General features: G+C 38.1%; 1 protein-coding gene across 1 annotated transcript in view; it reads right to left on the bottom strand.

The window, feature by feature from the left end:
• Nucleotides 1-21067, bottom strand: part of Tex10 (testis expressed 10) — a 38932-nt gene extending 17865 nt beyond the window's left edge. Inside the window, exons 1-11 of the mRNA XM_052176477.1 lie at nt 20882-21067; nt 17415-17603; nt 16425-17137; nt 15809-16049; nt 11309-11421; nt 8806-9044; nt 8178-8313; nt 7338-7513; nt 5451-5628; nt 1835-1923; nt 865-998 (exon numbers count right to left, since the gene is read on the bottom strand). Of these exons, the coding sequence (XP_052032437.1) occupies nt 865-998; nt 1835-1923; nt 5451-5628; nt 7338-7513; nt 8178-8313; nt 8806-9044; nt 11309-11421; nt 15809-16049; nt 16425-17137; nt 17415-17594 (2199 nt within the window). The 5' untranslated portion in view covers nt 17595-17603; nt 20882-21067. The remainder of the gene's footprint in view (nt 1-864; nt 999-1834; nt 1924-5450; nt 5629-7337; nt 7514-8177; nt 8314-8805; nt 9045-11308; nt 11422-15808; nt 16050-16424; nt 17138-17414; nt 17604-20881) is intronic.
• Between the last annotated feature and the right edge of the window lie 3651 nt (nt 21068-24718).

Consider the following 24718-nt stretch of genomic DNA (forward strand, 5'->3'; position numbering starts at 1 on the left):
CTCAGGTTAAGGGCAGCATGAGCTACATACAGTTGAGAGTGTATCATGAATAAATAAATAAGTAAACAGACAGACAAGCAAGCAAGTGAGCAAGCCAATAAACAAACGAGAACGAGACACACACACACACAAAACTAAAATAATTTATATATAATTTATGACTTTTGAAGGTTGTTCTATTAATAATCTTTTAAGATAATTTTGCCTTTTAGTATAAAAAATGACCCTTTAAATCCCATGCTAAAACTTGGTTTAGACATACGATTTCAATGTGTATTTTCACTAATACTGAAATATGCTAGTAAGATTTACACCTGTAAATTTATTGGGTATCTATAGAATTTAGTATTTCTGAAGGTTTCTTTAACAAATACCAAACCGAAATAAAAAATATTAGTTTTTGAATAGTCTATTTTTAAGATAAAAGTTAAAAAAGATAAACCAGAATCTCCTTTAAGTGACTAAACAAGATCTGTATGCTTGCTTCAAAACCTAAAAGAACAACCGGGGTCTTCCTTAAGTTTAATTTTAATAAATTACATACTAATTCTTTAAAAAAAAAAATTAAAGAAAACTAGAGAGCAGTTTTTTTGTTCAAAAACCTCACTTCAAAAACACTAAGTCCTACCCAGGACTCTCAATATCTAAGTCACATCACCCCTCCCACAATGCTCTTTGTACATATTCTCCCACTTCAAAATACGTGCATTTATGCCTACAGACACAGCTGTGCTCCAGCAGCAGGACGGCTCTCTCCCCTGCTCTGGGCAGCAGCACCTCCGGCCCACACACAGTACCCTGCAAGCACTGGTGACTCAAGCAGGACTGCAGGAATCAACAGTTTCTCTCTGGGTGTGCTGTTACCTCTGTTATGTCCCAGTGGTGCGAGAACTGGTCTAAGTCTGTAAGGTAGAGAAGCACAGGGGACAGTGATGTCTGGATGACATGAGGAACACCTCGAAGGTTCTGAAGCCAGGCCAACTCCTCTTTTGAAAACCCTAATGCAGGTGACAAAGAGAGCCAGCTGAAAAGTAAACCGCAGAGCAGTAATACATAACACTCAACAATTCTTTTTAGCCTACTGTGTTTCACATATTACAGTGTCTTAAGCAATTAAATCCTATTAACACAAACTATAAAATTCACATCACCTACACATGCAAAGGATGTGATCTGACCCAATTTAAAACAGCAAAAAACACTTTTACCATTTTCACTGGGAGTTTTACCACTCTTGATTTTTTTTTTAAATGGGCATAATCATTCCAGTAAACAGTAAATTTTAACAAAGAAAATGAGTGACACAGCCTTTAATCCAACACTCTGGAGGCAAAGGTAGGGGAATTTCTTGAATTCCAGGCCAAGCAAAGCTTCACAGGGAAGACCTGTCTCTAAAAATATAAAAGCAAATGGACAAAGAAGAGCAACAATATGCTGCATTCCAAACACAGTGAACACTGTAGCTCTTTACAACAGCCCTTCAAATGGTTTTCAATTACTCTTATTTGTTCTAAGTTGTTTATTTAGGGAGAAAAAGGTAGAGTGGGAGGTGAATTCAACTCCAAACTCTGAACATGGACACCATACCTAACATAATTCTGATGTCCTTCTTGGCTCCATTATACTTGGTCCAACCCATACTGACAATCTGTTAATGACCCTCCTAATTAACAGCTCTCAAAAATGATCAGACTGCCAGATATACTGACCACCACACTAACTGTTTTCACATTCAGACCACTGTACTTCCAAGAGCATGGTCTAAGGAAGCTAGTGTGTTATAGTCACATAGCCATGTATTCTTTTTTTTAAGTTGGCAAGTCAATGTGGCTACCTGTAAGAGTAGAGAACAAGAAGCTGAGATAATCCACATCAGTCATTAAGCAGTCATTAACCGAGTGGCTCCATCCAGAAAAAGATGATCTACAAGAAACAAAATGCATGTAAAATAAACAAACTATGATTTAAAAAAAAAAAAAAAAAAAAAAAAAAAAAAAAAAAAAAAAAAAAAAAAAGACTGAGAACTCCAGAAACTAAACCCTGGACTTCTAAGTGCCCTACAACTGACCCTCAATTGCAATTCTGCACTTTCCTTTATTGCAAATACATCCATAGTATAGTTACTATTTTACCTTCACTTATAAGAACTTTAGTATTGTAGTTATGAAAGTTAAGAGGCATTAATATTTATAATTATACAGTTCATTAAAAAGTGTAACTGGCCCAATATAATATGATGTAGCAAAACTTCCATCCCACATTTCAAATTAGATCCAAAGAGGTAAGAAGTTTTTCATTTTCTTTTGTAGTAGGTTCTACCATTGTGTACTTATTTATCTAGAAAAGTCTGACCCTTAGCAAATAAGTGTAACTAAGTCTCAGCTTCACAGCTAACCAGAGCAAAAAGAATCTTAATCAGGCTTTAAAAGTTTTATTGTTAAAGATAAGATATGCTATATTCTGGTCTACCCTCATAAAAGCACAGTAAAGCAGAGGATTTTAAAGAAAAGCTGAATGAGCTGAGTGTAGTGGCACAAATCTGTAAACCCAGTTCTTGCTACTAGCTTGTCTTTGAATATCCTCAAAGCCAGGCTTCCATTGGAAAAGCTTGAATGCCAAAAAGCAAAAAGATACAAAACTCAGATCTAACAAGCTCAGATTACAGATTATCAGACAATGGAGTAAATGCCAGACAGAACTAGCCTTTCTAATTTACCTTATCTTAACCTCATCTTAACCTTTTTTATCTTACCCTTATCTTAACCAAGTCTAGAAATAAGTACAGTGGTATGTACCTTAAATCCCAAAGCAATTACAAGGGAGGAAAAAACCCTATATTTGGATTTATTAACATTTTTAAATAGGAGGAGAGGTACTAAGCATTCTCCTGTGTCATTCAAAGCAACATGCAGATATCCATGGAGGAATATCATAGGACCTCAACATCAAGAACAGAAAGAACAAAAGACTTAATAGAAAAATCCTATTATACCCAGTATATACAGAAGCAACTGTGCCACCCAGTGGCTGGAAATAGAAGTTCCATTTAAAATTTGACTTGGAAATAAGAAAGTTTGGGTAACATAATTATGGTCTAGTAGAAGAGGAGAGATACTAACAACAGCAACAACAACCTAAAGTACTTAAAAATTATGTCTGAAGGAATCAGTCAGTCTTAAATTGAACCAGAATGGAATCCAGGGTCTCAGCATATGGTCTACCACTGAGCTCAACCCAAGTCCCAACCTACTTTTATTAATTATGAACTGCTATGTCAGGACTGTAGAGTAAGTCAAATTTCTAACTATCACTACAAATCTTCAGAGAAAAGTAGTTAAACAAAGCAAGACTGTTAAACCCACCCTTGACAAAAGCTAATAAACTGTAGAGAACTATAAATGAACATTAAATGTAGTTTCAAAGGCCTCAATTTCAGCAAATGTTCAAAAGCTAAAAACTGAATCTTGGACAATGTAGCTAAGGACTAAGTGCCCATTAAATAAAAGTACTTCTGATTAAAAATTTCAAGGGCCTAACATTAAATAAAAGCTTCATATCAAAGTACAGAATTTTTTCTTTTTCTAAGAAAAAATAGGAAACTTTCAACGTTTCAAATTTTTTTAAATATAACCAATTCTAAGGCACTAACACATGAGAAGTAAATATGAAGAAAATTGAATTTTCACATATAAACAACATTGTGAATAGCAGTTACTAGCAGACAGTTATGAACCATGCTGCAATTCAAAATAGCCAAATGTAAATTTACTAAAAGAAGCAACTGATAGTTGGGCAACGGTGGCACACACCTTTAACCCCAGTGCTTAGATGCAGAGGCAGGAGAATCTAAATTAGAGTCCACCTAGGTCTATAGGCAATTACAGGACAGCTAGGGCTACAGAAAAATCCTGTCTGCCGGAGCACAGGGGAGATGATCAATCAATTATTCAAACAAGTGATACAAGGTATTTTCAACACTAGCAATGCCATATTTTTTTAAAGTCAGGTGTGGTATTGCATACACACTTTAAATCCCAGTGCTGGAAGACAGAGGCAGGAAGATCTCTGTGAGTTCAAGTCCTGCCTTGTCTATAGTGAGTGTAGAAAGACCCTATCTCAAAACACAAAACATAAAACAAAAGAAAGCAAAGCAAACAAAAAGCCTTTCAGGAAAAAAAAAAAAAAAAGACAAAGCCACTATGGAGGGCAAGGTATTACAGTTCCTCAAAACACCACACATCTGAGCTGAAGAGGTAAGAGCACTTGCCTAGCATGTGCATAAAAATAAAGACAGTACTATCACATTTTCTACCATTCCACATCTATGTTATACAGCAAAAAACACTGAAAGCAAGGTCTCAAAGAGATACTTGTACACAAATGTGCATAAAGTCTTATTCACAGTGGCCAAATGGCAGAAACTATCTATATGCCCATCAACAGATAAACTGAAAAATAAATGCATATATATATATATAAATAAAAATGTCTGATGGACCTTACACGGCCTCAAAAAATATAAAAATGCTCATATGTGTTACAATTTGATGAACCTGGACAAAATTAAATAAGCTACATATAAAAGTAGAACTGATCTCATCAATATGAGGCATCTAGAACAGCCCCAAATAATAAAGGCATAAAAGAGAGTACCTAAAAAAAAAAAAATGGTAAGAGGAGGAAACATCTTGAATCCCCCAGAATAAACAGATGTTAAATGGGCATGGTGACCCACCTGTAATTCCAGCAGAGGCAGAGGCAGAAGCAGAAGCAGAGGCAGGGGGTCCCCAGAAGAAGTGACCTAGTTCTGGATTTGACTAAAGCGCTGCCTCAATAAATATGGTGGAAGAACAATGGAAGTTGATTCCCAACACCACTCTCAACACCCCACATGCAATCAGACTCCCCTCCAATGAAAAAATGCCAACACACCCACGTACTACACACTACATCCATGCATTCTTACCCAAAAGATCTAAACTTGCTAAAAAGAGGTCCATATCTCAACACATACCACTTGAGATTTTAAGTACAAGATTCTTACCTACATGCTGTTACGCACTTAACCATAACCTCTATCCCAAACTATGGACATATATTACAAAGCAAGAAATTTGCATCAGCCTTAGTATCAACAAACTGTCTTCAGCCAATAACAGTATTGGCAAAGTTCTAACAGCCACATTAAAAGTAAATGAAGGTGTCTACAATATGTTACTATAAAAGGCGCTCGCCTTTAGTCCTAGCATTCTTAAGGCAGAGGCAAGAGGATCTCTGTTAGTTCGAAGCCAGTTTGATCTACATTGTGAGTTCCAAGACAGTCAGGTCTATGCAGAAAATCTCTGTTCTCAAAAAAATACAAAATAAAAAAGCCTTCTGTATTTCTGTCCCATAAGAAATGAGGGGAGAGAGATAATACACTTAAAATATAGCTCATTTCGCAGTGATACCTCATGTACAGGATCCCAATAAGCGTGCCAGCTAAACTTGAACCGAGTCTTCCCATTATGCAGCACCGACTCAATTGAGTAAGCAAATCAGCAGGCAGAGTGGGTAGAAAATATAAAAGCTGAACCAAACGTTGCTGAGACTCTGCAGGAAGAACTACCACAGCACCTTCTTGAGGATCTAGTGGGGTAGGAAAATATGAAAGTCAACTATAAAAAAATACACAAACCACAGATTAAATTATTAAAGCAGCTTGATGACTTCCAATAAAGTAAGTGTTGACAAATTATGTTTAACCACAATTTTAACAATTATATACAATAGTTTCTCATCAGGCACGGTTTACTAAACTATTTGTTTAAGAAAAATATTGGGCATAATCATTTAGTCTACTACACTATAAAACTTTATAACATCCAAAGGTCTTCATAGAAATTTTTTTGAAAAAAAAAAATCTGATGGGGATGAAAGAAGATTAAAAACAAAGCACAGTAGTAAACACAAGCATTTTCACTAAAAATAATTACCTGGACCCAATCTAACACGTGTTTGCTCCATGTGTGTATACATCTACACACATGTACACAGCTCTACTCGTTATTTAGCAACCCATAAAACATGGATGTGTTCATAAGTGGCACATTAATATAATGGAACACCACTAAGCAGTAATAAAGAATAAGGTACTAATATTTGCAGTAACATTTATAAACCCCGACACTACTATGCTAAGAGAAAGAAGCCAGGCACAAAGACCTTAGATTATAATCCTCATTTTAAAAGTGTCCAAAGGGTTAAGGCTCAGTGGTGAAGAGCATGTGCTCGCTCTTCCAGAGGCCGAGATCAAGTGCTCCAGGGAGATCTGATGTTTCTAGCCTCCCAGAGCACCTGTATTCTCAGGCATAAACCTAACACAGACACATAATTAAAAATAATTTTTAAAAATCCCTTTTAAAAGTCCAAAAATAAGCCAGGCAGCAGTGGCACATGCCTTTAATCCCAGCACTTGGGAAGCAGAGGCAGGCGGATTTCTGAGTTCAAGGCCAGCCTGCTCTACAGAATGAGTTCCAGGACAGCCGCTACACAGAGAAACCCTGTCTTGAATAACCAAAAAAAAAAAAAAATAATAAAATAAAAAAGTCCAGAACAGGCAAATCTATAGACAAAAAACTTAACTGCTGTCAGGAGCTTAAGTAAAGAAAGATTAAGGGATGGGATGACTAATGCAAACAGGTTTCTTTGGAGGAGATGAAAATGTTCTAGAATTATATGGTAGTAATAATGGTACCACCTTAGAGACATACTTAGGAATCACTGATTTATGTTATAAAATCATAAAACTTATAATATATGATACATATCTTAATAAATCTAAGTTTTATATACTTTATAAATTTATATGTGCCACCAAGCTTTTATTAATATTTTTCAAAACACTACAGAGTAAGTCAGTCCTAGAGATGAATAGTATATTAGTATGGGAGTCATCTAAGACTCATGATTTAAGTAATACAAGAATTATCTTGCCATCAAAGGAGATTTTCAAAGTACATTATTGTTAAACTTAACTGAAGAAGCAAAAGGACAACTTGGGCATAGAAGGGCATGTACGCAACAGGGTGATCTCAGGTATAAGGGGTTTAAATTACACTGTGAGACCCTGTCCCAAACAAACACCTCCAAGCAACAACAAAACATGTAGGGAGAACATACATGGTAAAAACTATTCCTGTACACGTAAAAGAAATTTACTATTTAGTATTTTGAGGAACTTAACCTAATGAAAACCAAAAGAAAGGCAAATGTTGAAAACTCCAACTCCCCTTTAACATCTCTTCTCCTTGCTGCACTAGAACAAGGCTGACCTCCACCACTCAACACTCACTCACCATAAATTCGTAGAGCAGCAGCTTGTAAGCTTTTCAGTAGGTCCTTATTTGCTTGTGATGCAGCAGTATGAATAATATCAATCAGCTGTGTGGACAGCTCAGGGTTTCGGGAGCCGAGGCAAGAGAGCTGCAATGGTAAGCCGGCCAGCCAACGCGACAGCACTCTGCTTCGGTATCTAAGAAGGCAGGAAGAACAAGATAAAATTTTAATACATAAACATGAGAAGATTAATTTAAACCAAACCAATCTTCTACTTAAATGTAACCATTTAAAAGTAGTGATACGCAAATAATACATTTATTTATTTAAGTACTAAATTAACAAACTACTTAATGTTTAAATGAAAAGGGACACCAGTTAGATCTATGCAAGCTGTTTAGTGTGTTTGCTACTATACAATATATGAAACAAACAGATGCATTTAGTACGTTGCTTCCCCACAAAATTACTTCAGCACTGCATTATTTTAGTCTGTGTTCAGATATGGGTATAGTTTCCTAGCAGGATAAAGAGTTCTGATAAAATTTCATAGAATTTCTTAAATATGACAAATAAGACTTTCTCCAAAGACTTAATCATATTGAAATACACAGACTACAAAATAACTCAGCAACAAATTAAAGATAGAGGGCTGGAGAGATGGCTGAGGGATTAAGAGCCCTGACTGTTCTTCCAAAGGACAATCCTGAGTTCAAATCCCAGCAACCGCATGGTGGTTCAGAACCATCCGTAATGAGATCAGATGCCCTCTTCTGATGTGTCTGAAGACAGCTACAGTGTACTCAATATAATAATAAATAAATCTTAAAAAAAATTAAGGGTAAATATAAAATCTTTACCTCAATCTGTAAGATCTCAGTTCTTCTTTTTGATAGATCTTACTGAAAAATTTGATTAACAAAGTCCTAACTGGAAGAAGCAGGCCCCTCTGTTGATACAGTGCATAAACCGCCTTAATGAGATTCTCTGTAGCATCTGAGGACAGAAGGAAAACAACTCTGCATATGAACACACTCCTTCTACATACACAGTACTTCTACTTTGTTCCTGGAGCAAAGCTGTCTTAGACACAAACTGATGATTATCGCATTAGCAACAGTGGGATACACAAAAGTCAAAGCAACCTGACATTATTATCACTTTTCTCAGGAACAAACCTATAAAATTACGAAAAACAAATAAAATAAGAAAACCAAACTGAAAAGCTTTTATTTTAACGGGAAAAAAAGAGAGTCACTTCAAAACCAACTTAATTTCAATCTAGAAAGTAGAGGTATAAGCACATCCAGAAAGGTAGACATCTTTAACAGTCTGCTTCAGAGTGGGCCCACTCCAAGAGGAGTCAGACAGCTTCATAATGCTTACACTGGCTGCCTTGTTAACAGCTTGATTGTAACCAGGACAACTACACAGAGGGATGGCAATCACCATTTATGCCAGAGCCAGACCTCCTCTCGCAGCACCTACCTCTGTTTGGTTGCATCTGCATCAGCCTCCAAGAGACTCCAAGCAACCTGTTCAGCTGCCTACTGTTCAGTCTAGCGCCACCTTTAAGGGTCTCCGTCACAAATTTCCTTATTGTTTCTATCCAACTGGAATCATTCTGTAAAGTTGAGGCATTTGCCAGCGAAACCATGATATCAGACAGCGTTAAGTTCAGTAAAAGATGATCTACATTGTTGGAGAGAACTGTGCAATGCTTGATGCTAAAAACAAAACAAACACAAACATCTATAAACCACACCTGTTTTTGAGCACTTAAAATAGTCTTATCAATAGGTAAGTTTTTTTTCTTATAGTATTTATAATTTCTAAGCTGACAGAGTATGAGGCAAATGTACGCCATAGTTCTGTATATAGGTCTCTAAGGAGAACCCAAATTAGAGCATCTATGACACTAGTCATTACTGTGTTCCTGTTCCATGCAGGGCAAATGGCCATACCTAATATGTCCTTAGAATCTTAAGACTTTCTACAAGACTTGCTAAGACTGAAAACTCCTAACTCACTTCAAGATCTTTTTTAAAGCAAGTATGTATATTTGGTGGGACATTAAAGTTTATATGTACTTTATTTCAAACTAACCATGCTTTAAAAGAATCACAAATTTCTCATCATAATTTATTCATGCAGAAAATAAAGGTAGTAGTAGCATGATGCCTTTAATCCCAATACTTGGGATATCTCTTTGAGTTCAAGAGCAGCACAGTCTATATAGAGTTCTGGGCCAGCCAGGGCTACCTAATATGTATGACCCTGGCCCTTGACAACTGCACTATCCAGTAAGTTAGACAGGGCAGTGCTGGACAGCTCAGCCGCGTGATGTGGGTGCAAGAAAGCAGGCAGGCTGACCAACTCGGCTATCACCCAAGACCAGATTCAGGGCTTTCAGTTGGCAACTCATTGAATTGGCCCATCTACCTCATTTATGAATTGATCCAAAGGTGCAGGATCTCCCTGACATAGGGATATCTGAAAGGAGTCTTGGTGAGGTTCCAGCATTGATGGTGTAGTCAGAGGACTCAATGCAATGAACATTTCCAAGTAAAGATGTGTGGACAGAGGGCATTCTGTGGTACACACTGTAACACACTACAGCTTCCACAACAAGATTTTTTTTTTTTTTTAAATTTTGGGAGACAGGAAGTTGCACGTGGGAAGGGCAGATACGAAGGGATGGGGAGATGAGTGGGATTGGGTTGCATGATGTGAAACCCTAGAGTCAATAAAAAGTTTTAAAAATGTAAGACACTGATCCAGGTAAGCAATAGTCTTAATCCATATATTAAATTCATTTCATTTGTTAATAAAACACACTCCTTTCAAATGTGTATAATGACAATATCAGGTGTCTTGCCTTGATGGTGTTTTAACTTGTTTGGCTAGGTTTTTTAAATTTATGCTGTGTATGTGTGTGGGCACACAGGTACCACACTTATGGAGGTTAGAGGACAACTTGTAAGGGTCTAATCTCTCCTTCTACTATTTGTATCCTAGGGATCTAACTGAAGTAGTCAGGCAAGTGCCTTTACCCTCTGAGCGAGCCACTTTTCTGGCCCCTATACCTTTCATTTTGAGGCAAGATCTTTCACTGAACCTAAAAACTCAGGAAATCAGCTCCTAAAATTATTAGATAATAGCTTTAACCTGTAACTTTACTTACTTGAGGCATTTGTATCTAAATTTTTATAAGAAAAAAAAAAAAAAAAAAGAAAGGACCTTGAGGCATTTGCTTAGGATTTAAAACATTAGGAAAGCAAAGAATGTCCTTTAAAATACTTTTTCTCTACTACAATAACCTGTCTATAATAAGCCAAGTATTTAGTAAATCCATGCAAAATTTAATCAATAACTTATTAATTCTGAGCAGTCCCTGAACTCTGCTCAAAGCCTCAGTGCTTCTCCACCTGTCTCATCCTTTGATATATTTAAGAATGTTTTGACAGATCTTAAGTTCCCTTTCAAGTGTTCACTCATTTGAGGCAATTACAATTTTACTATTCCAGCTTGCACTAGCTTGTCAAGTTTTATTACACAACCTATTCTCACATCTGCTCTCATCTGAAGTAGAGACTTAAATATTTTCCAGTCTTAATTATGTTTAAACACCATCTCCTCTTACCCTTTCTGACTTCCTCCAGTTCTCTCTACTCGTTCACTATCAGTTTCCTGGTATATGTATGAGAACAAAAATAAGAACTCTAAAAAGCTACCTACCTCAGAAAATTTTATTCAATTTCTATTTATGTAATCTGACAAAATCTATACACTTACAAAAACAAAACAAAATGCTAGTTCTAAGGCCTAAAGTCATTTGTTCAAAATTAGCCTTTCATTCTTCCTTTCTTTCTTTTTTCATAAACATTTAGATGCAAATGCCTCACATTAAGTAAAGTTGCAGGTTAAAACTATTATCTAATCATTTTAGGAAAAAGCACTTTAAGTCCACAGTGAAAAGCAATTGCAATACCTTTTAGTTGTATCTTTCTTCCGTTGCTTGGTTATTTCTTTTAAGGCATATGGAAAATGACTCATAAAATGATGCTTGAAATCAGTAAGGTAATTTTTTCGAAGCCATGACTCCTATTGAAATAAAACTGAGATTAGCAAACACACAAGACAAAATATAAAGTAAATAACAAATCAAGCAGAAATTTAATTATGTCAATATCTAATTACTAATGTCCCATCATAACACTACTTCTGCTAATGACATAATAAATACATTTTAAGATCAGAGTAAACTGTTAGACCACCCAATTTTATTCACATATCACTGTAGCACTTGGCTTTTCCTGTATTACAATTATTAGCTGTTTAAGACAAAGAAGAATAAATAAGATTTGAGAAAAATTCTGAATTGCTCTTTCATTAAGTTACACTTTTAAATACCATATCTTCAGAATACTTCCTGGCAGCCTGAACTCCGTGCTCCTCCCCACCTGTTTCCATGTATGCTTTTAACATTCTACTTCACCGTCATCTTTACTCCTAGAATTGACATTCTATATTACCATCAATGCCACCAGGAGGCATGCACCATCAATAAGCACCTTATCAACAATGCTTACACTTTGTCTCCCAAGTTGAGAAGAGCACTGTAATATTCAAGATTTCTGCAATAGAACTATTCTGCACACATGCCATCTAATACAGCAGTCATCTATCACACTGAGCTACCAAGTACTTAAAACTATAGCTAATGTTTCTTCCCAAGTGCATGTGTCACAATACCCAACATTTACATGGGTGCTAATATCAAACTCAAGATCACTGTGCCTGGACAGCAAGTACTTTACCGACAAAGCTCTTTGCCCCTTGTCCAGCCACTGAATTATTTTAAGACCAGTTTTCACTACATAACCCAGGGTAGTCTGGAATTTGGAAATCATCTTGCTTTCATCTCTTGAATGTTGGGTGAGAAGGCCTGTTTTTAAGTCAACATGACACAGCTGGAGTCATCTAAGAAGGAACCTCAATTTAAAAAATGCCTCCATAAGGTCAGGCTACAGGCAATCCTGCCTGTAGGACATTTTCTTAGTGACTGATGCGGGAGGACCCAGGCTATTGTGGATGGTGCTACCCTGAGCAGGTGATCCAGAGCTCTATAAGAAAGCAGGGAGCAGCCCACAAGTAGCACCCTCCATGGCCTCTGCATCAGTTCTTGCCTCCAGGTCCCTGGCCTATTTGATTCCTGTCCTGAATTCCTCCTATGAACAATGAGTTGGAATTTTAAGCAAAATAAACTTTCCTCCCTGAGTCACTTTTAATGATGGGGTTTCATCACAAGACTGAGACTACAAGTATATACCCACCATGTCTGTCTGGAATTTTAAATTATAATGAACTTAATCAGATCCTCTTTGAGTACATTGGTGAAAAAAAAAACATTGCTTTAACTTCTCATTTTCATGAAATAACAGTAATGAAACAAAAAATACAAGTGAAGCAAACATTCAAATATAAATCTAAGCTACAAAACATGTACAGTGATCATAACACTGTTCCTGACACTATTATTATAGGACCCTAAAAGAAAAAGTTAAATTATATTCTCATTTGCATTTTTAAAACTAGGTACACATTAAGACATATAATGAGAAATGAGTAACCCCAGTAAGATTAAGTCTTCAATCACTACACTATGATGGAAAGTACCTTGAGATGTCTTTTGAAGCAAAGATCAAAGCTTCAAATTATTTCAAAAAACATTTGAACACAAATTAAAGTTCTTGTGTTATAAACATTAGTAAACCAAATCCATGAAAGGGCTCCAGCAGTCCTAAGCAATCACCATGTCTAAGACTACATTTGACCCAGATGTTAGTTCATCAATAGAAAACTTTAATTATAAAAAAAAAATTTGTCCTGTCTGTGATTTATGCTCAGAGGTCAAGGAATGTCATCTCCTTCTTCCTAAAGATTAAACTATTCTACAGGTGACCCAACATTCTATTATTCTATTACTGATGGTAAGAAGAGCAGTGGGGATGGTAAAATACAACATTAAAATGCCTTTTAATGTCATTATGCAGATAAAATTTTGTACTTCTTTATAAGAGCTCTTTCTTACAAGTTACTACAGTTTAGAAAGAGGTTTTTAAATATTTGGAGGCTAAGAACAGCTCAGCAGTACAGCTAAGCTGGGTTCCATCTTTTAATACCACAAATGTGTTTGACTATGCATGTGTATATATACATCATTTCAAAATAAACTGACCAGCCCTTCATATAAGATTTTTTGCTTTAATTACTTGTATGTGTAGGTGTCTGTGTATGAATCTATACATGAGTACAGGTGCCCATGAGGCCTAAGGCACTGAATTTCCTAGAGTTACAGACATCTGGAGTGGAGCTCTGGCCCACCCCACAGAGGCAAAGGGAAGCAAACCAATGGCCTCAGCACTGTGTACTCAAAGGGCAAGAGAGATGGCTCTGTGGCTGAGAACCAGAATTTAGTTCCTGGCACCATGTAAGAGCTCACAACCACACACAGCGTTATTTACAGGGAATCTAAACCCTCTCCAAGCTTCTATGTGTATCGGGCACATGGTGCACCCACATCCACATAGGCAAACGCTTATACATATAAAATAAAAAAAAAGACATTAAAGAGGAAGAAAAAAATCAGTAAACATTTTAACCACTCAATCATCTCTCTGGCCCTGTTTACATCAGTTATATACATTATCTCAATTTAGTATTCTGTTCTTCAACAGTCTAGAGTCTTGAAAACCTTAAGTATCCCATGTAAATGAATGTTACTAGACAGCCCTGTAATGATAAAAGTTATAAAGCATACTATTTTAAATATCCATTACATTTCAAGTGGAAACTAGTACGACTGGAGAATTTGCAGATTCTGTATTTTCTGTCTCCTGTTCTAAACACAAATAGCATGTGGTTTTTTTACATTAAACATTAAAAGTGATTTTCTTCACTAGTATTTTCTTACTAGTCCTAAGGCCAGATTAAGTACCATAATTTCTATTTTTCTTCATCTTTCAGATGAAAATACTGACTGGTGAATTTCATCCTTATAAACCCATTTTAAGTAGAAACCATATTAAACTGAAATGCATTTTAATAGACCAATTAACCAATAACAGAATTTCACCCAGGCTAACTTAAATTTACTCATACACTTATATTACTAGCCTATGGTGTCTGATATAATGAAGTAGTAATACCTCATAGAATGTATCCAATGGCATACTAAAAGTAAAAGACAGATCATTGTACAAGTAAAGTTTTAACACCATTCTAAATCAGAAAAATTTCAAGTCACATCATTTTTAATGAAAAATTGGGTTAAATCCACTAAAATTACAAATACAGATTTTTCTAAGCTGTATACATTACTGTCAGCCTACACCACAAACTGCCATGAGAACTAAGCTTTGCCTTCCCAGTATAAGAACTATACTAATTATGATTAGTTTGTTGCTAATATATACAATGACTTAAAGGACAAGTTCAAAAATATAATCAATAAAATGTTATCCTAGTTGTAAAAGCAGTTTTAAAACATTCCTGCAGATAGTGATGGACTAGCAATAATAGAACAAGCCCTTAAAACACGTCTTAATATAAATTACAAATCTATAATGCTTTTCAAAATCTTTAGTTTTATCTTACATAGCATAATGGCTCATCCTAATCTATAGCTCAAAATAAAGACTAAAATGAAAACAAAGACATGCCTTCACAGTGTTGCATGAATACAGGTAAAAGACTCCTGAGTGAGTCTAGCCCAAACTCCTTGCAAGAGATTCTGTAGAGCACAAGGCTCATGCTTTAAAGCAGTGCTCTTGTGGCTGTCCTTTGAGTACTCTAGCAGGGTTACAAACATACAGTATATTCCAATACCACCACTGTGACTGCAATACAGCCTTCAACTGCTACATATGATATCACAACATAATAGAAGGAACCACTTAATAAGCAACTTTTCAATCCCATGAGAAATCTTCAAAATGTTCCTAATCAATTTGCCACAAGGAACACTGGTTTTATTTGTTTGTTCAGAGACAGAGATAGTATCACTATGTAGTCCCAGCTGACCTGGACTTTACTTTATGTTGACCAGGCTGACCTTGAATGCAAAGATCCACCTGTCTCTGCAGCCCAAGTGCTGAGACTATAGGCATATGCCACAACATCTGGCCTATAAACAACACATTTTAATATAACTATGAATCATTTCTAATAAAACCTAATACATATAAGCAAAGTGTTATAATTGCACTGAAAAAATAAGTATATACAGCTAATAACCTCACAAAACAACTTTGTTATATATTTCACTGAAAAATATACTAAAATCCATTTAACAGCCTCCCACAAACTATTTTATTTTGTACTTTTATGCAAAAAAACTATGGGTGGTCTTTGAAGAACACATGTTCAATCTCAATTATGATAAAAGGCATTACTAATAAAATAAAAAAAAGAACCCATTAGTTCTCACCAACGTATGGGTTTCATCCTGCTGCTTAGAGAGTTTCCACAACAGCGAAATGACATTCAGGACTTGCTGCATAACCTGCAGAGGCTCTCGCTCTACCCCACTCCCAACAGAAGCAGCTAGTTGTGGAGGTAAAGCTTCGATCCAACATTCAATTAACAATGGAATTATTATCTCAATGAATCCTTTCAGATATTCTGGGGAGGACAGGTCTTCATCCACAGTGCCTAGTGTTCCCAAGCTCCTAACAGGGAAAGGTAAGAATGAAAAAAGTTAATTACAAAAATGTGTTGTCCCCTGTTTAACTTAAATATAAAATACAGTAAAATGAAGCACCATGAACTATCAATTACATATATCAAAACTGGTAAGAAAAGCAAAACACTAAAATGGAAAAGCAAACAGAAATTTAAGTTTTACTTCTAATTAGGCTTTTGCTACAAATGAAAACACTTTCAAATGACTCTTGCCATTGGGAGTCATCTAATCAACTCACCATTAATAACTACATGAAAATTACGAAAGACAAATATTATGTGTTTCCACCATTAGCCATTAATGGTCAGTAGTTAAAATTCAATATAGGAAAACTGAGTGTGGACATAACTGAAATCCTTACCGTAGCCTGAACTGTGAACTGACATTTGGCTGTGAACCCCCATTTTCATAAACCTGGATCTGTTGCTGGTCGTTGGCATGATCCTTCCAGTTGATAAAAATGGAGTTGCTAGTGGCATGGGGAGTTTCTTTTTGTTCCTGAAGTCCTTCACTTTCTCTCAACCTACTGGATCCATCTGCCAAGGCCTGAAGGAATTTACTGAGTCTTGCTAAGACTTTCAGCCTCCATTGCTGAGAAGTGACTCTCCGATTAGGATTTACAGAAAGTATCCAAGACTGGGGTCTGTCTCTATTTACCAGTCCTTTGGACAGCTGCTGATGAGAAATGAGTTCTACAAAGTTCTTAAGCAATATACTGCTACGGCCAGTAATGAGAGCTGGGTAATGCTCCAGCAGAATGTCCAAAACTTTTAAAGAGTCCTCCTGAATTCCTTCAGTAATGTGAGTCATGGCACTAGAGAGATGGGCACTTACCAAAGGAAAAAATGGAGAAATTTGTTCAGTTCGTATTTTGGGGGCCAGGAATTGAAGAAGTTGAACTGCTGCTAATCGTACATTAGCATCTCTATCTGTAAACACAGCAGTCACTTCACTTAATATGTTTGAGAGGTGTGCATCAATTATAAATGGGTACTGAGACAAAAGGTCTTTAAGTCCAAGAAGAGCACTTTGTTTAACACCACCACTATAGTGATGCATCTGTGACAGCAAATCCTGTAACACAAATACAGATTTTAGGTTGTATCACATTCAAGCAACATTTTAACTAAAACTAGATAAACTCAAGTCCTTGTGCAAAGTATAAGTATTTTCCAAATGTTGGTTAACTTTACTAAGATCAGAAACCCAAACACTGTCTAACAATACACCATATGGCCCTAAGGCAAATCATTTACTTTAAAAGATTAAACAGCTTTTCACAAAAATTAATATTCTACATAATATGAAAGAAAAAAATTCATATTATCAAAAAAAAAGATTTACAGTTTACCTTTATGTTAAGCTTTCTATTGTTGGTCGGAAGTGTTTTATCCTCTTTAAGTTGCTCAGGCAAATGTATAGCCTTTGTCTTAAAGTTTGTAGCTGTAGCATTTTCTAACTTGGGCTTCTTTTTACCAACTTTTAGTTTTACTTTCTGAAAATCATCTTGGCGTTTCCTTTTTTTGGTCATTCTTGAATTCTGTCAGAAAGAATGGAAACAATAATTAAAGCAAGGATACGTGATAAAAGAATTAAAATGTTGTTTTCCAATATTTATATTACTCTAACACTTCAAACACCACCATGAATCACGGCCATCAATATTGATGCCGAAGAATCAGAATGGACAATAGACGAAACCATTAAAGCAATCAAGAATTAGTTTGGTTAAGAAATGCTGAAAACAACTCTTCAGCAGCTGAGCTGAAGAGAAGATTCAGGGTATTTGAGGAGCTGTGTCCTGGTGGCTTAAAGCCACTCCAGAGGTTAATTAAATGCAACATTTAAAGAAAAAAAAAAAAAGGTAAGAATCTTGTTTGTTAAACCTTTCTTTACAAGATTTTCTGAGCTATATAAATTTGTCAACGCGCTACAAAGAAATTTGAAATTTTCTTTCTTTCTTTCTTTTTTGCTGGAATACGCCAGAGGTACATTTCTGTTAGAAGTGCATAGTACTCAGGATTTAACAAAGTCTGAAAACTTTGCTATTTTTAATGAAAGAGATAATTAAGAAGTTTCATGAATCAAAGCTGGATGCTACAAACCAATCAAACGATAAATCAAATCAAAACAGAACAGGTAGGCAGGAAGGAGGAATGAGCATCTTATGACAAGAAAGTCAGGTCAAGATCAGGAGTAGGAATAAGCCTGCTATGGACAGAAACACAGGCCAAATGTTTTGAACATTAAGTAAAATTATAGTCATAAATAAAAACCAGTACCCACCTCCACACCCCCACACCTCCCCCAAAGGTAAGCAACCAGATAACAGGAAATGTGATTTAAGAGAAGACTAGCCAAGCCACTAAGTAAACAATTCAGGCATAGCCAGATCACCTTGTACCTTTCTCCATTCTCTCCACTACATTCTTTCAACTTCCATTCCAATTGTCCAGCTTACTAACCCTTTGATCTGCATGCTTCCTACCCATTCCAAAGCCAGCTTTAAAAGGTCCTTATTTCTACCCTAGACTACTCAAGCTTCCTCACTGGTAAATGGTTTTGCTCTACACTGTCTCCTCTTTGACCCCCTGACCATGGTCATCAGACAGCGTTCCAAACACAGATGTGACAAGCATACGGAGTTTTCCTTGCTCTTATTCTTTATAAATGGTATACTTCTTACTCGTGGTGTGGCAGGCACTAATGTGGCTCCCACAACCCTCTCTGGCTGTATCTTCCCCATAAGCGAACTTAAAAAAAAAAAAAAGAAAGAAAGAAAAGGCTACTTTCATCTGGAAAAGTTTGGCTTTTCTTGAAGCTTCTTTCACATGTTTCAAAAATAATAAATTCTGTCTTCCACTGCACACCCAGTTGAGCACTTCTGGTCTAACAGAATTACCTCAGGTCATAAAGTCACAAAGCTACACATGGAGAGTTAAAAAATAAGTAAATGTTTAAAGTGTTGCCAGGCAGTGGTGGGGCATGCATTTAATCCTTGGGAGGCAGACACAAGCAGATTTCTGAGTTCGAGGCCAGCCTGGTCTACAGAGTGAGCTCCAGGACAGCCAGGGCTACACAGAGAAACCCTGTCTCAAAAAAAAACCACACACACACACACACACACACGTTTACAGTGCTAATAGAATGAATGAATTCTGCTATGCCAGCATATCCAAATTCACAATGTGGATTTATTACCTGAGGACCCCTTAAGTCTAAGTTGCTTACACAAGAGGTTAAGGGCTGGCTTTAAAGGGAGCACAGTGCATGTGCCTGTGGCACTATTAGACAGGCAGGAAGATTGCTTGAGCACAGGAACTTTGAGGAACCTGGTCAACACAGCAAAATCCCACCACTATTTAAAAAAAAAAAACAAAAACCCATTTCTAGAATCAGTGTGATTCTTATCCAAACGTATTTTCTACTGTGGTTATGTGTCTGTAAGACAAGGTACAGGTCTCATCAAACAGATTAAATAAGCAAATGCCCTGTTGTCCATGCTTACCATACATATCCAGGCTGACAGTTAAAATACATGTTTCAAGCACAACATGCATGTGTTAGTCTCAGGACCAACACATACCAAATATTCAATCCTCACAAACCCAGAAAGCCCCAGTATTCATTTGGCCACTTTTAAGAGAAAGCTGGGTTTTACCTATTAAGCAAGCATACTCTTAAGTTTTTCACAATTTTTTTACAATTTTTTCAGTAGTGTTTCCAGAGATAAAAGAAAACAGCTTACAAGACAGAAAAATTGACCCTGTGACTTCTTACATCATCCTCTGGGCACGCTTTCACATGTGTTTCTCTAGCAATCTACATCAGACCTCGTTCTGAATAAGAATGTCAAGTTGGGCCATATCTCTTCAAGTACACTCTAGTGAATCTGCTCTGAAAATTATGAAGGCTAATAGCTCTTTTAAATATCGACATATTTACACAAACATACTGGCAATTTTTCTCCATTAGGAACTTTGTTAAAGTTCCATTAGATGCTGCTATTATTTCCATTCAAAGATTTTCATAAGACTGGAGATCAAATGGCTCTACTAGGCTAGACCAGACCACTCTTACTGCAGTAGGTAGAAGTAGGAGGCTAATCCAGCCTCGGGGCCTGAGCTCTCCACTGGACTTGAGCACTTTTGGTGAGCTCCAACGGCTTGAAACCTCGAGCACATACACATACCTGCTGCAGGTCAGTCCTAATGCTAACCTGGGCGGATGAAGGCTGCAACTTAAGCGGACTCCCAAGTTTGCCCTGCGGCCAGCCCACTACCTTTCCTTATTTCCAACTATTCCCGCTCTCCAAAAGAAAGAACGAAATCAAGGAGAAAGCAAACAAGAATTGCAGCAGCTGGACTATGGTGATTATCATCTCCAACCCAATCCCCAAATTCGTGGAGCCAGAAAGATATGAGGGTCTTCCGACAAGGTGAGGGAGGGAGGGAGGAGGGCAGCGATTAGATCTGCCCACCCGTTCTCGAGCTTGCACACCAAAAACGGAAACCCCGTTTCTGTTTTGGTTCCCCCCCGCCCCCAAAGGAAATCATGGTTCCTACACCTTAGTGGACGTCGAGTGGAGCCTCTGGTCCGAGCCCCACACGCCGGCCTAACACTTGCGGAGCCCCGAACTATAAACCGCGGCCGCTTGGGGCGTTTCGGAAGCCCCTGGGCCGGCTCTCACGCTCGAGGGTGTGGGTGTGGGGGACAGATGGGACCCTGGCCGCCCTACCCGCCTCAGTCCGTCCCGCCGCCTGGGCCTCGCGTGTCCGCGCCCCAGGAGAGCCGGGAAGACAGACAGACGCCGCTCACCTGAGAGCCCGGACGGACCCGGGACGCGGAGACTAGGCAGAGAGCGAGCGAACGTCAAGCCCCGCAGGACCACGCCGTGTACCGCCGGCCGCAGGCTTTTCGCTGGCTCCCAGAGTGTGTTTTCAAATCGCCTCGTCCTCACGCGGCCGCGTCTCCTTCCGCCGCCCGGAAGTGGGGCCCCTCCCTCGCCGCGCTCACGTGACCGCAGGCCGCAGTCGCGCGCAGCCGGAGGGCGGGTCCAGATGAGCAGGCCACGCCCCCTCGAAGAGGAGCTGCACCGGAAGCTGGGGGAAAGGGAGGAAGGTCTAGTCTAGAGTCAGGTTTTACAGCATCCTTGGATTAGAGGATGTTGGCTGGTTACAGCTGCTTGAAAGGCAGTCTTCTCTCCAAGGACCACAGTTCTTCAGACCTGGAGCTACAGGCACAGAAAAGTATAAACTGAGCTTAACTGAGGAAGGAAAAAGTTTCATACAGCAAGGATAGCATTTCAGGGAAGGGTAACCTGGATTAAAGCCAAATAGACAAATGCTAAGAGGTTACAAACTATGCCTCGCGGCAGAGTTCTGGAAACCTAGGACAGGGTTTTCCCTGACACAATGTTTTCAGCATATAAATAACTCCTACTACTCAAAGTAAGTGGATTTAGAGAATTCGAAACATTAAAATGCCTACAAAGAAGATGTGAAGAAAGAAGTCTTGAAAACAAAACCACCCAAAGATTGACTTAGTCATATATAAGGAAAAGCATACAAATACAGAGTGTCGGCCTGGATTCAACTTTATCTTTACAGCTTCCTACATATAAGAACTAGAAAAGCGTTATACTTTAGTGTATTGAACACACTATGTAGAGATAAAACAATAATATCTAAATAATCTCCTAAAATTTAGGAGACCCAAGCACCAGAATTAAGGCCACACCTACTCTGTGATAATGAATAAAGAATAAATCCAAAAAGCCACCACACACACCTGCTTTGGGAGTTAGTGACGTTATATGTAACACTATAAAATCAGAAAAAACATATAATATAAAGGCTTTTGCCATTTAGATATGCCCCCTAAACTCCAAAATGCTCCCAGCTTGTTCAGAACTTCTCCCTTCAGTTTTGCAATGTATATTTATCTCAAGACCAACAAGGACCAAAAGATAACTCTAGATATCTATACTGAAATATTTTCCTACAACCTCTTTACCTTAAATAGCAATTTCATCCAAGCCAAACCTTAAGAGCTGGCATCTTCCTAGTACCTATCCTATGTCTTCTAACCCATGAGGAGAACCCGCTGGCTCTGACTTCCACTATTAATCACCATTTCCCTGGCTGTCTTCAAGGTCCACATCACCCCCGATCAGAGCAAAGAGCCAGGAACACATTTCTCTCCATCTTTGGCTGTCTTAACACATACAGTCTAACAGTGCAGAGCAGCTCTCAGAATATTTTTAAATATATGGCAAAGCATGTCACTTTCACACTTAGAACTCTTTGGTGGCTCCCAGGTCATTTAACCCCCAAATCTAGAGTCCTTCTGATGGCCTCAAGTCCTACCATATTGGGACAGTCTTTACCCTCTGAGCACTGCTTTGCTGTGTTTCCTTCTCTCTCTGTCCCTGTGACCCTCACTCCTTTGCTCCCCTTAAATACACCAGACATGTTCTCCCTTGCCTTTCTAGTTGGACCTTTGCTTTATATTCCTATCTGTCTGAAATACAGAACCCAGCAAACCCACTGGACAAATTCCCCTTCCTTGAATTTGCTCAAGCCTCTTCTCAGGTCCACCTATCCTGGCGGCAACATTTCTCTTTCTTAGGGTGCACCACCTTCTAATGCACTGTGTGATTTATGTACCACCTACTCCCTGTCCTCCTCATGCGCCACTAAAATGTATGCTCCATGTTGCACCTCTGTTTGGTTCATTCTACACCCCAAGTACCTAAAACCCTGTATGGAGCAAAGTAGGCCCTCAGTAAATATCCATGAAACACCTGCTATTAGGTAATGTTCAGCAATAGTTCTTTTGTTTCCTATTTTGGTGTATAACAGAGATATACACTCGGAGAAAAGCAGGCCTGGTGGCTTTGTGTGTGGCTGATACAAATTCTTTTTTTTTTAATTAAAGATTTATTTATTATTATATGTAAGTACACTGTAGCTGTCTTTAGATACACCAGAAGAGGGCATCAGATCTCATTATGGATAGTTTTGAGCTTCCATGTTGTTGCTGGGATTTGAACTCAGGACTTTTGGAAGAGCAGTCAGTGCTCTTACCCGCTGAGCTATCTCACTAGCCCATTGATATAAATTCTAATGGTGTGGGAAAAGAAAGCAGTCACTTTCACACAATGGTCAATATTTACCCTGAAGGGATACAGAGCTTCCCATTTCCATGCAAAATTAACCCCCCAGAAATGTTTATAAGAAATCTAGTCTTTAAATATGCATACAGTTCTTTGGATTAGAAGTTGGTCCCCAGCAAGCCACACCATTGAGAGGTGATTGACAATAACTCCAATTAGCTTACTATTGGTAAATACAGACTGAATGAAATGTGGCTTCTAACCCATGAGGAGAACCTGCTGGCTCTGACTTCCACTATTAATCACCATCTCCCTGGCTACCTATAAGGTAGTAGAAGTAGTTCTGGTTGGGGGGGGGGGAAGGCCAGTGGGAGTGGGGAGTATGGAGTATGCTTTTAAAGGGCATATCTTGTCCCTCTTCTCCCTTCCTCTCTTTCTCTCTCTCTCTGCTTCCTGGCCACTCCCAAGTGAGCCCCTCTTTTCCACGTGCCACTGGTCCAAACCAGCAAAGCCAGTTGACATGGAGTGAAACCTACGAAACCATGAGCCAGAGTGAACTTTTCCTCCTTTAAATTGTTTATCTCAGGTGTTTTTTGCACAGCCATAAAAAGTGACTAACACAATTGTCAAAGAGATACATTCCCCTGAGCTTTAAAACTGCTCGTGCCAACAAAACAGTTGTGAACAGGTTGCCAGTTTATTGTCTCTACTTTAAAACATGAAAGCTATGAGCATAAAGACTGGATTTCTCAACTTGTAAGTGAGGAATTCTGCAATCACAAGGAATGTCTACTTAGAGATCTTTGATACAGAATAAACACTAATTAGCAAGACCCTGACATAGGCCAGAAAAAACACTACAGTACACCGGCATTCTAGAACGGACAGAGAAGCCCGTTCCTAAAACTTGCTAATTGGCCACATAAGTGTTCATTCATTTCCTTTGGTGCTTACAAAACCAGTTGGCTAAAATAATAGAAATAAAATGGCCCTCAGTTCTGGAGACCAGAGACACTAGAAATCAAGACATCAACAATGTTGATTCCTCTGCAGACTAAGAGGGAGAATCTGTCCTGTTCCACTCCTTGCATCTGGTAGCCTTAGATATCCATTGCAGGTCCTATTCTCTGTTTTGTGCATATCATCTACCCTGTGGGCATGCCTATGTGTGTGTTAAGCTTCCTACTTTCATAAATAATGCAAACTAAGGAGTCTTGGAAACTATACAGCCTGAGGGTCTTGATCAGGTTTGTTTTCCAGCAGGAAAAATCTGAAGCACAATATGTAGCACCAGAGAGTACTCAAGCACCACAGACAGAAACAACGGTTTCAAAAAGACATTTATTGGGGAATGAGGAAACACACTCATGCAGAATGCAGAGAGAAAATGATCTGCTGCAAAGCAGAATTCAATCTTTTCTTGAGGTCTGGGGGTTCTCTCAAGTGTTTAGTGCAGGCCAGTTTGAAGAAAGCTAGGATGGTTGGTTGGCCCAGAACTGTTGTGTGATGTGTCTTAAGCATGCCTTGAACTTGTTGAG

Source organism: Apodemus sylvaticus, chromosome 3 (genome assembly GCF_947179515.1).
Source record: "Apodemus sylvaticus chromosome 3, mApoSyl1.1, whole genome shotgun sequence".
In the NCBI taxonomy this organism is placed as follows: Eukaryota; Metazoa; Chordata; class Mammalia; order Rodentia; family Muridae; genus Apodemus; species Apodemus sylvaticus.